Source organism: Trichechus manatus, unplaced genomic scaffold, assembly GCF_000243295.1.
Source record: "Trichechus manatus latirostris isolate Lorelei unplaced genomic scaffold, TriManLat1.0 scaffold00027, whole genome shotgun sequence".
NCBI lineage: Eukaryota > Metazoa > Chordata > Mammalia > Sirenia > Trichechidae > Trichechus > Trichechus manatus.
The window spans coordinates 16,054,546-16,069,036 of NW_004443963.1; the positions used below are offsets into that span (position 1 = coordinate 16,054,546).

Below are 14,491 nucleotides of genomic sequence, written 5' to 3' on the forward strand. Positions count from 1 at the left end.
AAAAAGGGTGGTGGGTGGTTCAGACCATAAGCTGCAGTGAAGGGTTATCAAGCTGTTGGGATCTCTGGGCCGTCCCTGCCTTGGGGTGGGGTTGCCAGTTCCTCGTCTCCTTTCTTGTTGTAAGCGGACCTGAAACTCCCTAACAACAGCCCCTGCCTGGGGTGGATGACTTCCTTCTGCACAGGGCGTTTTCGCAGACGAGGCAACCCAAGACCCTAGTCTGCGAGCTTCGCATCCCTGAGCTGTGTGTGGGCGGGCAGCTCAGGCGGGGTTGGGCTGAGTGGGCTAACTGCACAGAGCTTCCCATACTAGGCTGTGTCCAAGCAGCTGTCTTCTGACGTGTTCCTGTCTCCGGGCCAGAGTGGAAGGCCTGAGGGCAGAGCCATGCTATGTACAGGACTCTGGTACCATCCCTTACTAACTGGGGGACTTTAGTCAAGTCACTTCCCCTCTCTGAGCCTCCTTTTCCTCATCTGTAAGATGGGGATGATAGTAGCACCAAACCCTAGGGAGGCTGTGAGGATTAACTGAGATCATCCACGTGAGGCCCCAAGAACATTCTTCAGTACAGAGGAAGTTAAAATGAATGAACCATGAAGAAGAGGCCCAGGAAGAGAGTGGGTAAGAGAAGCAGGTTTATGATTTATCAAGCTGGGCAGCAGACCCTTCATTTTCAATCTGTTGCCAATCTAGGGGGTAAGGTAAGCAGTGCAGGCGGTGGGACTGACACATGGTGCCCAGGACCCTCTGCAGCCCCTCAGAGGTTCGGTGGACAGCTAACTCGGAGGAGGTAGCCCAGCTGCCAGGAGGTAGCTCTTCAGGCTTCTTCACGGGGGCAGCACTGCAGCCACAGTGATGCCTTTACCCAGAGGGAGGCGATCAAGGACAGCATTAGGGCACAGCCACTAGGGGGCAGAGGAGGTTGAGCAGAGGGGCAGCTGTCCTGCATGACTGCAGCCCCACCATTACAACAGCTCCCTCCTGTGCCCTGGGCCATGGGGGGTGGAAGGCAGGACCCACAAAGTTTTGAGGACAACTTCCTCTCAGCACCCAGCATGGAATCTCCATGCAGAGGACTCTCTGGAATGAAATCAACATTCACCAAGCGCTGCACCTACTGTGGCCTGGCTCGTTTCAAACTTCATGTTCAGGGCCTGTGTCTTGCCCTCCATAGGGTTGTGTGAGCTACTGGAGGAGTGATCTCTCAGGCCATCGGGCCGGGGAGCTGAGCTGGGAGGCCAGAGATCCAGCTTCAAGTCCCAGCTTTGCCACGGAGTAGCCGTCTGACCCTGGACAAGTCCCTTCCCCTCTCTGAGATAATAATTCCTTTCTCTGAGTGTCTGGCACACAGTAGGCACTCAATAAATGTGTGCTTCCTTGCTCTCTGGGTTTCAGTCTCCCCACTTGTCAAAGCAGAGGATCGGGTCCTAAGAGTCTGGTACAACCTGCCATATTCCTCTGGTAACCCCACTGTCTTAGTCAGTCAGTGCTGCTCTAACAGAAATACCACAAGTGGATGGCTTTAACAAAGAGAAGTTTATTTTCTCACAGTCGAGTAGGCTACAAGTCCAAATTCAGGGCATCAGCTCCAGGAGACGGCTTTCTCTCTCTGTCAGCTCTAGAGGAAGGTCCTTGTGATGTCAGTCTTCCCTTGGTCTGGGAGCATCTCAGTGCAGGAACCTCGGGTCCAAAGGACGTGCTCTGCTCCTGGCACTGCGTTCTTGGTGGCATGAGGTCCCCAACTCTCTGCTTGCTTCCCTTTCAACTCTTGTAAGATAAAAGGTGGTGCAGGCATACCCCAGGGAAACTCTCTTTACATTGGATCAGGGATGTGACCTTAGCAAGGGTGTTATACAATCCCATCCTAATTCTCTTTAACGTAAAATTACAATTACAAAATGGAGGACAACCACACAATACTGGGAATCATGGCCCAGCCAAATTGATAAACACATTTTTTGGGGGGACATAATTCAATCCATGACACCCACACATTGGCCAGTTCTGGGGTCACCTCCTCCGGGAAGCTGTCCCCGATTCCCTACACTGGAGGAGTCAGCCCTGGGCTCCTGCAGCCCCCTGTGCTTCCCACTGTCAGAGGCATCATCCCCAGGTCTGCAGTGATTGATGACCTGTGAGACCTTGAGGGGAAGGGCAGCAGCTGTGTCTGCAGCACCCAGTACAGGACCTGAGAGGAGAAAAAAAAGGGGGGGGGGATCTAGGCACACAGCCCGTTACTAAAAATCCCCTTCGGGTGCTCTTTTACTGAATGCCTTCACATCCACGTAGAGGATGTGTTATTTCACCCCCATTTCATACTAAGAGCCCCGGTGGCGCAGTGTTTAGAGCGTTTGGCCGCTAACCAAAAGATCTGGCAGTTCGAAACCAACAGCCACTCCACGGAAACCCTATGGGGCAGTTCTGCTCTGTCCTACAGAGTCACTATGAGTTGGAATTGAGTCAATGGCAATGGGTATTCCATACTTGGGGAAACTGAGGCACAGAGAGAAATCGCTTGCATAGTATGTACCATGTTCTACACACTTTACATAAATCACTTATTTCTCACAATCATGGTTCTCAAAGTTTGGTCCGTGGACCAGCACATTAGCATCTCCTGAGAACTTGCTAGAAATGCAAAATCTCAGGCTCACCCCAGACCTGCAGAATCTGAAAGTTTGGGGGTGGAGTCCAGCAATCTGTTCTTTAACAAGCGTTCCAGGGGATTCTGATGCTCGCCAAAGTTTGAGAACCATTGCCTTACGACAACCCTACAAAGTCACTATAATTATCCCATTTTACAAAGGGGACAACTGAGGCATAGCGAAGGTAATTGGTTCAGGACTACACAGCTGTAAGTGGAGTACCAGGATTCGAAGCCTGGCAGTTTGCCTTCAGAGAAACGCTCTTGCAAACCACCAGTGAGTTTACATCACAATCGAAAGTAGAATCAGCTTTCTTTGGCCATTCACTAATAACTCCATATTGAGCCCCTACTTAAAGTCAAGCACCTCGTAGGTGCTGGGGCCAAGGGGCCTTGCTCTCACGGAAACTAGTCCGGGGAAGAGGTGGGATAGAGCCTCCCGGAGTGGGTAGAGATCGGCACGTTACACACAGAAAGGGGTCAGGCTGGGCGGTCCCTTTAAAGGGTGGGGCCTGGCGGCGGAACTGTGGAGCATCGCCGAGAGGCGCGACGAGGAGGCTAAAGCGCTGCACCCGGAAGTAGTTTTCGCCAGCGGGAGCTGTGCCGCCGGAGGCCTTCCCGCTATGGGCCGCAACAAGAAGAAGAAGCGAGATGGCGATGATCGGCGGCCTCGGCTCGTTCTCAGCTTCGACGAGGATAAGAGGCGGTGAGTGGAAAGGCCGGTCGAAATTCCTGTCAGGCCGACCGGCAAGACTAAGGCCAGGTCCGGGCCGCTCACGCCCACGCGGAGGGCCTTTCCGGCCCCGCCCCTGAGCACGCTTGGAACTCCTCTTCGACTTCCATCCCGCGGAATGGAAGCGTCCGCTTTCGTACCCCAGCCCTGTGGAATGGAATCGCTAGTCCCCGCCCTGGCTCCACTCTTCTTGGCGTCCCCCCACGCGCTCAGCGCCTACTGTTTGCCCGGCGAGCTGGCTACTCGGGGTTGGCTTCGACCTCCATAGCCCAGCCCAGGGTCCTAGCGCGTTGTAGGCTTTTAGCCGTTGTTGATGAATGAAGAATGAAACGAGAGTGGCTTACGTTCATTCATTCATTCATCAAACGTTTATTGTGCTTTTGCAGTGTGCCGGGCCTCGGGCCACGGAGCAGAACTTCTGAGCTTTAGTGTCCGGTCCATTAAATGGGGGGACTCGGTGCCGCCTCGGCACATGGTAGTAGATCAGCAAAAAGCCCCAGTGCTGGGCGCAGGAACTGCTGGGAACTGACGCTAGGGGGATGAAGGGGGCCACATGTCACATAACCCCAGTTGCAGTCCAGTGCCTTCCAACTCATGGCGACACAGTGGATGTCAGAGTAAACTGTGCTCCATAGGGTTTTCAGTGGCTAATTTTTTTGGAAGTAGATCTCCAAGCTGTTCATCCGAGGCGCCTCTGTGTGGACTTGAGCCTCTAAGCTTTCAGTTAGCAGCCAAGCACATTAACCATTTGCACTACCCAGCGACTTCAGATATAAGTTAAAAACAAAAACAAAAAAACTCATTGCAATGGAGTTGATTCTGAGTCACAGCGACTCTATAGGAGTAGAACTGCTCCATAAGGTTTCGAAGGCTGTAACCTTTACAGAAGCAGGCTGCCACATCTTTTTCTTGTCGTGCGGCTAGTAGGTTCGAGCAGCCAAGCGCTTAACCACAGCGCCACAAGGGCTCCTTAAGATATCAGATAGGGGGAGGGAGATGCTGAGACATCGTCAGGAAGCCCCCAGGGCATCAACAGGCCCTACAGGTGGGACAAGGTTGCGGGTGACCTGGGCAAATGAGGTGTTGAGCCAGTGGAGGGTTTGTGGAGGTCTGGGAGAGAGTGGCCTTGAAGGCCCTGCTAGTAATTTAATTCACTGGGTAATGGAGCTGTGGAAATGCCCTCTACCTATTTTGTGTGTCCCCATACCTTATGCCCACCACCTGGCCCAGTTGCTTGATGCTGAGAGCCCTGGAGGGTATTGAGTGGAAAGAGGTAGCATCTCCGTCTTTCTCCTGACCTTACACTGTCTGTGATCTTGGACAAGTAACCTAGCCTCTCTGTGCCTCAGTGTCCCCATCTGTAAAATGGGGAGTAGCACTCAGCAACTCACCAAAAGGTCGATGGTTCGAACCCACTAGTGGTTCCACAGGAGAAAAGACCTGGCGATGTGCTCCTGTAAAGATTACAGCCTTGGAAACCCTATGGGACCGGTTCTACTCTGTCCTGTAGGATCGCTATGAGTCCGAATCGACTCACAGCACCTAACGATAGCTACTACACAGTGTCTTGTGAGGATTACATGAGTTAATACTTGTAAATTTTTGGAATGGTGCCTGGCACGTAGTGAGCACAGTGTTAACTACTTTTCCTTTCCTGGAGTGAGCTCGTCTTTCCTTGCAGCCCCTGCTGACTGGCCCTGCCTCCTTCCCACAGGGAGTACCTGACAGGCTTCCACAAGCGGAAGGTGGAGCGGAAGAAGGCAGCCATTGAGGAGCTCAAACAGCGGCTGAAGGAAGAGCAGAAGAAGCTCCGGGAGGAGGTGCAGAGGGAGAGGGCAGGAGGCAGTCTCTTTGTGCAGCTGAGGGGCAAGGGGGGTGTTGGCAGGATTGGGGAGCAGTTTGTCCAGGTGGAGAGACAGCTGGGGCTTAGGATGGGATCTCCTCCTGGTCTTGCCGTCTGAGCCGTGGTCACACTCCCCCGGAGGTGAGCAATGCCCCTGCCTGGGGTTGGGCTGAGAGGCCATACTCACTGTGTTCCCTTCCCTTTGGTTTCAGCGCCACCAGGAGTACTTAAAGATGCTGGCAGAGAGAGAGGAAGCTCTGGGTAAGTCCCATCCTTGACCCAACACGAAGAGCCAGCAGGCATGAGTTTATCCATCCTTTGTGGTGAGGGGGCTGCGCAGAGGCCGACTGCCCCAGCTCTGGGGGTCTTAGTCGTGACCTGGGGTCCTAGGAGATTCTCAGGCACCTCTGAAGTATGAGAGGATCAGAGACCAGGAGGAGACCGAAATCTCTAAGTAAACTGATTGTGAGCAGAAGGCTCAGTTTCTGGGGCCTGCGGGGGCTGGGAGTGAGAGCTCCAGTGTTACACAGGGTCTGTCCAAGGCGGGGACCTGGCGGTATGAGGTCCCCAGTGGTCTGAAGTCCCCCTGGAGCATGAAGGGAGGAGCGGCTCTTTTATGTTCAGCCACAGGCCAGGCTCTGGGACCTGTTTCTTCACTGATGCCCTCCCCTAGAGCGGCGGGGCCCTCATACTCCACGGCAGGGAGGGGGGCTGGAGCATCGCTGCTTGTGCCCTGGGGCTGATGCCCAGGTCTGTGCTCACCCAACACAGATGAGGCAGATGAGCTGGACCAGCTGGTAACGGCAAAAACAGAGTCAGTGCAGTACGACCATCCCAACCACACGGTCACCGTGACCACCGTCAGCGACCTGGACCTCTCGGGAGCCCGGCTGCTCGGGCTGCCTCCGCCTGAGGTGGGTCCCAGTCCCAGCAGAGGGGATGCTGGCCTGTTGGGGGTCTACTGAGTGCTGGTCCATGGCTTGGGGATTCCAGCACAAGAGGCTAACCCCTGCTGGGCCCTCTTCAGGGCCTGGGCAAAATCCAGGTGGCTTCCGAGGCTGGCTCTACCACGAGTGGCTGCGGGGGGCTGGACAAGCGTCAGTACAGTGGGGGTTGTTGATCGTAGCACCTGCCTCATGGGGCTGCTGTGAGGATAAAAGCACTTAATCCACGTAAAGCACTTAGCACAGTGCCCAGCCTGTAGTAAGACTCAACAAAAGGTAGCTTCGCTTGTCATGCTTTCCCTCGCATGATAATCAGCGATAACGTGGCGCTAATAGTGAGTTTCAACCTGTGGGCTGTGATTCATCAGCAGGTAGCAATCAGCACTTTAAAAAACGTGAAGTAGAAGAGAATGTAGTTGGAAATGTCAGAAAGCACCACAGGTATTGTTTCATGAAACATTTGTTTTAGTTAAAGTCATGTTGGTTTGGTTTGTGTGGGAATTTATATACGCGTATATACACAGTTAAGGAGCCCTGGTTGCACAGTGGTTAAGCACTTGGCTGCTAACCAGGAGGTCAGTGGTTCGAACCCACCAGTGGCCCCATGGGAGAACAGACCTGATAATCTACTCCCATAAAGATTATAGCCTAGGAAACCCTATGGGGCAGTTGTACTTTGTCGTATAGGGTCAGTGTGAGTCAGAATCCACTCGCCAGCACATAGCAACAACAATACACACAGTTGTAAGGTCAAGCACATTTCTCCTAGTGGGTTACAGTTTCCAAAGTCCCGAAGCCACTGCTTTGTCACATCCTGAGTGGTTTCACACTCATCACCTGTGTTGCGCTCGTTCTTCCGTGAGGTCTGATGCAAAGAGGAACCTTGTCCCATTGTACCAGTTCTCTCGTGCATGTTTGGGTGCCAACTACGAGCTGTGGCAGTGGAGGATTTTGAAACACAGCGCTCCCCTGTGTCATCCCTGCTTTGGGGTGTACGCGGTGTTTTTCTTCCTGAGACCATTTCGGAGCCCTGCCCCAGGCCTGTGAGGTGACAAGTCACATTCCTAGTGCCAGAGGTGTGATTGTTTGGGGTGCCCGCCCAGGCCTCCGATCGTCCACTCTGGAACAGTCCTTTCTCCTGTGATTCTTTAGCAAGGGGCTGGGGCCGAGGAGGAGGAGGTGTCACCCGTGGAGAAGCCAACCAAAGCCTTACCCAGGAAGTCCAAGGACCCCCTGCTGTCCCAGCGGTGAGCCCTGCCTGCCCTCTCCTGTGGTCCCCTCCTCATGGCTGGCATTGGTGACTGGGCCTGTGGAGCCATCTCCCACTGGCCCATGGAGGGTGGCATGGGGCAGGTGTGGGAGCCAGAGTAGCCCTGTGGTCTGCCTCGAGTGGTCCTCAGCCTCTCCTCACTGTCCTTTCTCCTCTGAGGATGTCCGCCCCTGGGTGCCCTTGGCACCTGGGTTAAGGGCCTTTCTGTTGTTGAGTTGAGGAGCTGGCAGGCCCACTGGGGTCAGAGCAGGTCAGGCCGACTTGGGGTGATTTTGGCGCCGCAGCATCCGAGCCCTGTCATGACTTCCCCTCCCTGGCTGTCAGTCACCCCCAACCTAGCCTCCCTCCACCGCCCTGCTCCCCAGGGTGAACTGAGGCCCTGGCCTCACCGGCCTTCCACCCTCCCACAGGATCTCCTCCCTCACAGCATCGCTGCACGCACACAGCCGCAAAAAAGTCAAGAGGAAACACCCCCGACGGGCTCAGGACTCGGCCAAGAAGCCCCCAAGTGCCACTCGCACCAGCAAGAGCCAGCGCCGCCGGCTGACAGGTAGAGCCCGACACGGCAGGGACTAAGCCCGAGAACCCAGCCATGCCCAGGCTTCTGCTGCCGGGACCTGTCTTGTCTCACCTTGGCTCTCCCAGATGGTGACTCAACGGCCCAAGGGTGGGATGCCAGGACCCCTCCAGTGGGGGCTGCTCCTGCCTGAGGACCACCTTCAAAGCCAAGCTTGGGGCTCTCCCAGGTGTCTCCTCCTCCCCCAGCACTCATCAGGTTGTGAAGCTATATGCACTTGTGGTTTTTTCACCCCTGGCCTTGCTTCTGAGCCAGGGGCAGGCTGCTGGGGTGGTAGAAATGGTTAGGGGGTAGTGGGTCCTTCCTCATTCTCCAGCAGTTTTCCCTGTGGTATAAGTGTAACCATTGGTAGAAGCCGGAGCCTACCTGCTCGTCCAAGAAGCAGGCACTGGGGCAGGGTGGGTGGCAGTGAGCAGTGCCCTCAGCTGGCTGAGACTCTGGGCCTGTCCCTTCTCCTTGGTCTTGTCAGTTTCCTCAGCTGAATTGAAGGGGCAGAAGCAGGTGAGTTCTGGAGCCCTCCCCAGCCCCAAATCGCAGTTTCCCTAGGCTTCCAGAAGCTCCCAGGTGGAGCCCAACAAATAAGGGGTGGTTCATCTGTCTTTTCTAAAGAAAATGCATTTTGGCTCGTGTAAAAGTGTAGCTTTCAGGGCAGACCTGTCAGGAGCCAGCTAGAGTTCTGGCAAAGGCCTTCATTGCTCTACATGCCTTTTAGATCTTCATGTGTGGCTCCAGAGCTGATGAAAATCAGCCTGATCCCTTCCTTGTCCCAGCTTGTGAGATCCCACCTCACTCTGCCCTGCCTCACTTACACACCCCGCTGTTCCCCTGACTGAGCAGGGCCGTGGGCAGAATCCAGGCCCACCTGCACAGGTGGAGACTCAGTGCCAGTGAGGGCAGCCAGAGCTTCTGTTTGTCCCGGAGCACTGTCAGATCCCCCCTTGCCACTTGCTGGCTCCTTTGTGATCGTGGAGTGGGAACCGCAGGAACTTCGGGTTGTGCCCTAGGTAGGGGAGCTGGGTTGGACCCTAAACACTAGGGCTGCAAAGGGGAGTAGCATGTTGTCTCTGCCCTGGGTAAAGCTCACAGACACAAGAGAGGCGGACAGGCCGATGGGACAGAGCATGTGATGGGGGAGGGAGCCGAGGTGCAGGTTCCACCCCAGCCAGGGAAGTGAGAGGGCTCCTGGGGGAGAGGGAGAGGAAGCCTGGGAGGCAGGGCAGGCCTCCTGCACTCCATGGAGGGCCTGCCAGGAGCACCCCGCCCAACCACTGGGCAGGCTTCAGAAGCGTGGCTCAGCTAGGCTGCGCCAGGGGCTGGACAGGCTGTCTCCCATGTCACCCTCAAAACTTACCATCTGGTAATGGCTGGTGCCCATCTGAAGGCCACGCCCGGACATGGGAATGCGAAGCCCAGGGCTTGTGGCTAGGACCTACCCATTGGCCTGGCCTCTCAGCTCCCTCCACCTGTTCTTCCTGCTGCCCGCTGCCCTCCTTTCCTGTGCTTAGGGTGGGGCAACTCGCCCCGCTTGGCTGCCTCCATGCCTGACAGAGGGTGAGGTCTGAGGCTGGGCTCTTCGGGTGGTTCTGGAACTCAGCCCAGTGTATCGCGTGTGGGCCTTGCCCACCCAGACCTCAGTGAGCAGGAGCAGGGCCGAGCCCTGGGATTAGCGAACACAGCGGGCCTTGAATCTGGGCTTGCCACGTCCAATGGGCGAGCGCCTCACAGTGCTGACCTCTGGGTCTGATTTCTCACGTGTAAGTCGACATAGGATACCTGCCTCTTAGGGTTGCCCTGAGACTCAAACGAGACCCCAGATATGAACTTCCCGTAGTGCTGGCACTCCCTGGGCGTGCCTTCAGCGGGTGCTCACAGCTGCTGCCGTCACCTCACGTCTGACCCGGGTCGCTTCACCCATCTCCAATGATATGGGGTCATTTACAACTTATATTCACAATATGTAATGTTTACAAGTATTAAATTCTCATCCACTCCCTCCTGTGTATGCTGTCAGTTCTTCCAGCAAACCAGGGAGATTGAGTCACAGTGATTTGGCCAATCCTAGGATCAGGAGCAGAGGAATCAACTCCCTGGAGAACCAACATCAAAGTCGACCACTCGTGGCTAATAAGACATGGTCCTCATGTCTCCTGGAGGAGTCAGACACGTGGAGGTCAGGGGCTTAAAGTGTTAGAGGTCAGACATCTATCCAAGTCCAAAGGGGCACAGAGCTGGGAGAAGGGCGTTGAAGAAGGCTTCACCACCTCTCAGCTGGAGCTGGGATTTAAACTGAGTGACCTCTGGCTGTACACATGAACATCCCCGGAGAAGGATCCAGAGGGTAGAAGTGCCCAGACCACACCCCAGACACAAGCATTAACCCTGCCAGACTGGATGAACAAGCCCAAGGAAACTGAGGCACTGGGATCAGAGTATGACCTCCAGGGGGCGCCACTCACATGGTGTACAATATGAAAGGCGCCCCAGGAGCCTTGCAAGTCCTGCAGAAGACGCCAGCAGAGTGAGCCCTTAAGGCTGGGGAGGCCCGAGAGGTCTTCCTGGAGGGGGTGGCATCTGAGCCAGCACTAGGGAGTGAACACTTTTGATGACCGTTTTAGAGGTACTCCGCATAGAGTAGAGAAGGCCTGAAGATGAGTTTGGCTTGATTCAAACTGTTTAAAAATCATTTGACTTAGTTGCAGTATTAAAAATAATTTGACTTAGTTGCAGTATTAAAAAAAAATCTTGAGATTTCATATCAAAGTTCAGATTTCTGGCTTCTCTAGAAAAAAGGCAGATCTATCCTCATTGGGTCACCACTTCACAAGGTAGGGTAGGCGGAGCCAGCCAGCTGCCTCCTTCAGAGACTGAGCCCTTGGCCCCTGCTCCCTCCCGCCCAGAACATCTGACTCTCCAACAGGCCTGTGGGTGGGGTGAGTGACTTGCCTGTGGGGTAGACTTACTGAGCAGTGAGACCGCACCTATCAGCAATCCTTTTCCCCCAGATCTCTGAAGAGGGGTGTCCCAGCCAGGGGCACAGCATGAGCGAAGGTGTGGAGGTGAATAAGCATGGAATCCTCAGGAGGCAGGACGGGGGTGAGGCTGGGACTAACGGTGATAAGTGGTGACTGCCCTGGCTGCCACCGTCACACCCCTAGTCCTCCAGCATCACACTGTCATCAAGTAACTGGGTGGCTTTGGGCAACTTGCTTGAGCTTTGAGTTTCCCTTCCATTACGTGGGGATAATGACAGCTGCCCTTCACTACATCACACACTAATGCACATGCAGGGAGGGCCACCTGGTCCTCTCAGGAAAAAGAGGGGCTGTGAGTACTAAGAGCCACTTGTCTGGCCTCAACCACCTCACTACCACCATCCCCCCAAGAACGAGGGTGGGCTTCTTCCAACAATCACCTTTGCTCTTCCCTAACACACCTTTGGCTGCTCCCCTTGACAGATGAGAAAACGGAGTCTCCAGAAGTTACACCCCTCCTCACCCATTGCCTTCCAGTTGATTGCAACTCCTCGTGATCCTGTAGGACAAAGTGAAACTGCCCCCATAGGGTTCCCTAGGTTGTAATCTACAAGAGCAGATGGCCAGGTCTTTCTCCTGTGGAGCAGCTGGTGGGTTTGAACCGCCGACCTTTCGGTTAGCAGCCGAGTGCTTAAACACTGTGCCACCAGGGCTCCTTCAGAATGGTTAAGCAACATCAAAAGTCAACCTCGTGGCTAAGACACAGTCTTCACATCTCATGGAGGAGACAGTCACGTGAAGGTCCCTTGGTGGTCGGGTTTAATAACCCCTCCTTTCTCTTCCAATTCTCTCTCCTTCCAGGATGTAGTCTGCTGCCCACCCACCGTCTTCCCATGCTGTTGAGGGGCCCCAACTCATCTCCAGAGCTAGGGAGAGCACTCAGGACCACCCACCAACCTGGCTCCGTTAACTTTTAACTCTTCCCCTCGAGCCTCACTCCATTCCAGCCGCTTGGTCTCTGTGTTTCTCAAACACACTAGGTGGGCTCCTGCCTCAGGGTGCCTGCATTTGCTGTTCCTGCTGCCCAAAACACTCTTCCTCCCTCGGGGATCTGCAGGCTCACTCCCTTGGCTCCTTCAGGCTTTTGCTGAAATGTCACCATCTCAGTGAAGCTTTTCCTGCCCTGATTTAAAATTTAACACTCCCCCTTCCAATTCTTTGCTTCATTTTTCTACGTAGCACCTATCACCAGCCAGCACACTCCATATTTAGCATATTTCTCCTGTTTGGGGTCTTTTCTTTCCACTTATGAGAATGTAAGCACCATGAAAGGTTTTGTTCACTGATGTCTCCTCAACACGCACAACTGATCAAGTAGGGGCCCATAAATATTTGATGGATTGGATTTTCCAGAGTGCCACCCTGAGGCAGCTCCAGGTTTTACCGATTGGTCAGAGGTAGGGGTAGGGGGTGGAGCCATACCCTGTGCTCCAAACTCAAACTGAGCTCCCACCCCACCCCAGCCCTGTCTCTGGGACAGGCTCTGGCTCCACTTAGGTTCTATCTTATCCAAGCTTCATAATACTCCTATGGGTATGTGTGGTTCAGTGAATTACTTCATAGAGCTCTTCTACCATAGTCTTGCAGAGGTCAGCGAAAAAGGAAGACTCTCAAAGAGATGGATTGACACAGTGGCTGCAATAATGGGCTCAAGCATAGCAACTATTCTGAGGATGGCGCAGGACCCGGCAGTGTTTAGTTTTGTTGTACATATGGTCGCTATGAGTTGGAACTGACTCGATGGCACCTAGCAACATAACACACACAATGACTGGGTGGGACTATGCAAAGAAGATACTTGTGGCCCACCAAAGGGATTGCTAATAATGTAAATAAGGTGCATGGCACCCTTGTGGGGGTGGGGCCATGCAAATAAGGTGTATGGAACCCTAAGGAGGGGATCGGTCAGTATTCCCATCCACTAGCCATCCACTAGGCTTAAAAGAACCAATCGTAGAGCAGAGGGGGTACCTGACTACCACCAAGAAAGAAGTGGTAGGAGTGGAGCATGTTCTTTGGACCCAGGATCCCTGCACTGAGAACTTCCTAGACCCAGGAGACAGAGAGAGAGAGCTGTAACCTGAGAGACGGTGAGAAGCAGCAGCAGGAAAAAGGTGGCAGCAGAGGCAGCAGAACCAGGAGACCAGCAGGAGATTGCAGGATGGGCTATCCGGCCCATGGAGGGAGAAAGCTGAGTGACTTCAGGCAGGTGGCTTGCTGGTGGAGTGGGGTGCCCTGGGGCACTTATTGGTAGAGCTAAAGAGCTTTGTAACACTTGCCCAAGCAGGCAGAGGCTGAGCCAAGGGGCCGAGGGCCAGGGAGAGGCCTGCCTGCGGTATGGCTGAGAAGAGCTGTCCTGATGGAAGAACTGTATCCTGAGTTGTTCCTGGTCCTGAATTGTAACCTCTTACTTCCCTAATAAACCCTGTAACTGTGGGTAGAGTCTATGAGTTCTGTGTGGCCATTGCAACAAATTATCGAACCCAGTAGAGAAGTAGAGAGTGCAGTGGGAGGGACAGTTGGTGTTAGAATCAGTAAAAAACTTGGAGAGAGGAGGTATGTCTGACCTCCGCCTTAGAGGAATCAGCCTCGGGCTATTATGCTGATAATGATTCTCCTTCCCCCTTGTGAAGTTAGAGGAGGTCAAGACATCTCCGCATGCCATTTTTACAGTATGTATGTTATTATCCCTCCTTTACTGTAAAACTCACAGCTATGAGTTGGAATCGACTGTACGGCAACGGGTTTGGTTCGAGGTTTTACTGTAAAATAGTAGTAGTAGTAGCGTCAGAACCTGCCTAACTTCAGGAGGGATAATGAGAATCACCATTAGCACAAAGCTGATCCCTATGAGGTGGAGGTCAGATATACTCCACTCTCCAACCTTTTTACCAATTCTGATACCAGCCATACCTTTCACAGCACACTCTACTTCTCTTCTGAGTTTGATAACCTGTTGCAGTTAAGTGGTTTATTAAGGAAGTAACGGGGTACAATTTAAGATTAGGATCAAGAAGCGTGCAGGCAAAGTCTGGAAGGCTCCCCCAAAGTGGAGAGCACATCCCTCTCTCCTTCAGTGCAGGACAGCTCTCTCAGCTCCTCTTGGCCATGCAAGCAAGCAGGCCCTTCTCTCTGCCATGCACGCCCCCTCTCAGCCATGCAGGCTTCCTCTTGAGCCTCTAAGGACAGGTTCCTCTTGGCCCTGCTACCTGTCACTGCCAACTCTACCTCGGGGCCCCTTCCAGGCCTGTCATCACCTTCAGTGTTATAACCCTTGACCCGTGTTACAGCTCTTTTAGGAGGCTCCTTTCCTCTTTTCTTTTTTTTTTTTTATATTTTATTGTACTTCAGGTGATGGCTTACAGAACAAATAGTTTCTCATGAAACAGTAGTACACATGTTGTTTTATGACATTGGTTAACAACCCCACAACATATTAACCCTCTAA

General features: G+C 53.8%; 1 protein-coding gene across 1 annotated transcript; it reads left to right on the top strand.

The window, feature by feature from the left end:
- Positions 1–3,131: 3,131 nt before the first annotated feature.
- Positions 3,132–10,328, top strand: NOL12 (nucleolar protein 12). Its single transcript, XM_004373840.2, has 6 exons — positions 3,132–3,350; positions 5,092–5,197; positions 5,433–5,481; positions 5,992–6,134; positions 7,317–7,411; positions 7,845–10,328. The coding sequence occupies exons 1-6, from the start codon at positions 3,268–3,270 to the stop codon at positions 8,008–8,010; spliced, it is 642 nt and encodes a 213-aa protein (XP_004373897.1). The 5' UTR covers positions 3,132–3,267; the 3' UTR covers positions 8,011–10,328.
- The last annotated feature ends 4,163 nt before the right edge of the window (positions 10,329–14,491 follow it).

Excerpts from the sequence above, each read along its gene's own strand:
- NOL12 (XM_004373840.2), top strand. The coding sequence starts at position 3,268 with ATGGGCCGCAACAAGAAGAAGAAGCGAGATGGCGATGATCGGCGGCCT. Across the intron at positions 5,198-5,432 it reads AGAAGAAGCTCCGGGAGGAG|CGCCACCAGGAGTACTTAAA; the intron begins GTGCAGAGGGAG and ends CTTTGGTTTCAG. Across the intron at positions 5,482-5,991 it reads AGAGAGAGAGGAAGCTCTGG|ATGAGGCAGATGAGCTGGAC; the intron begins GTAAGTCCCATC and ends CACCCAACACAG.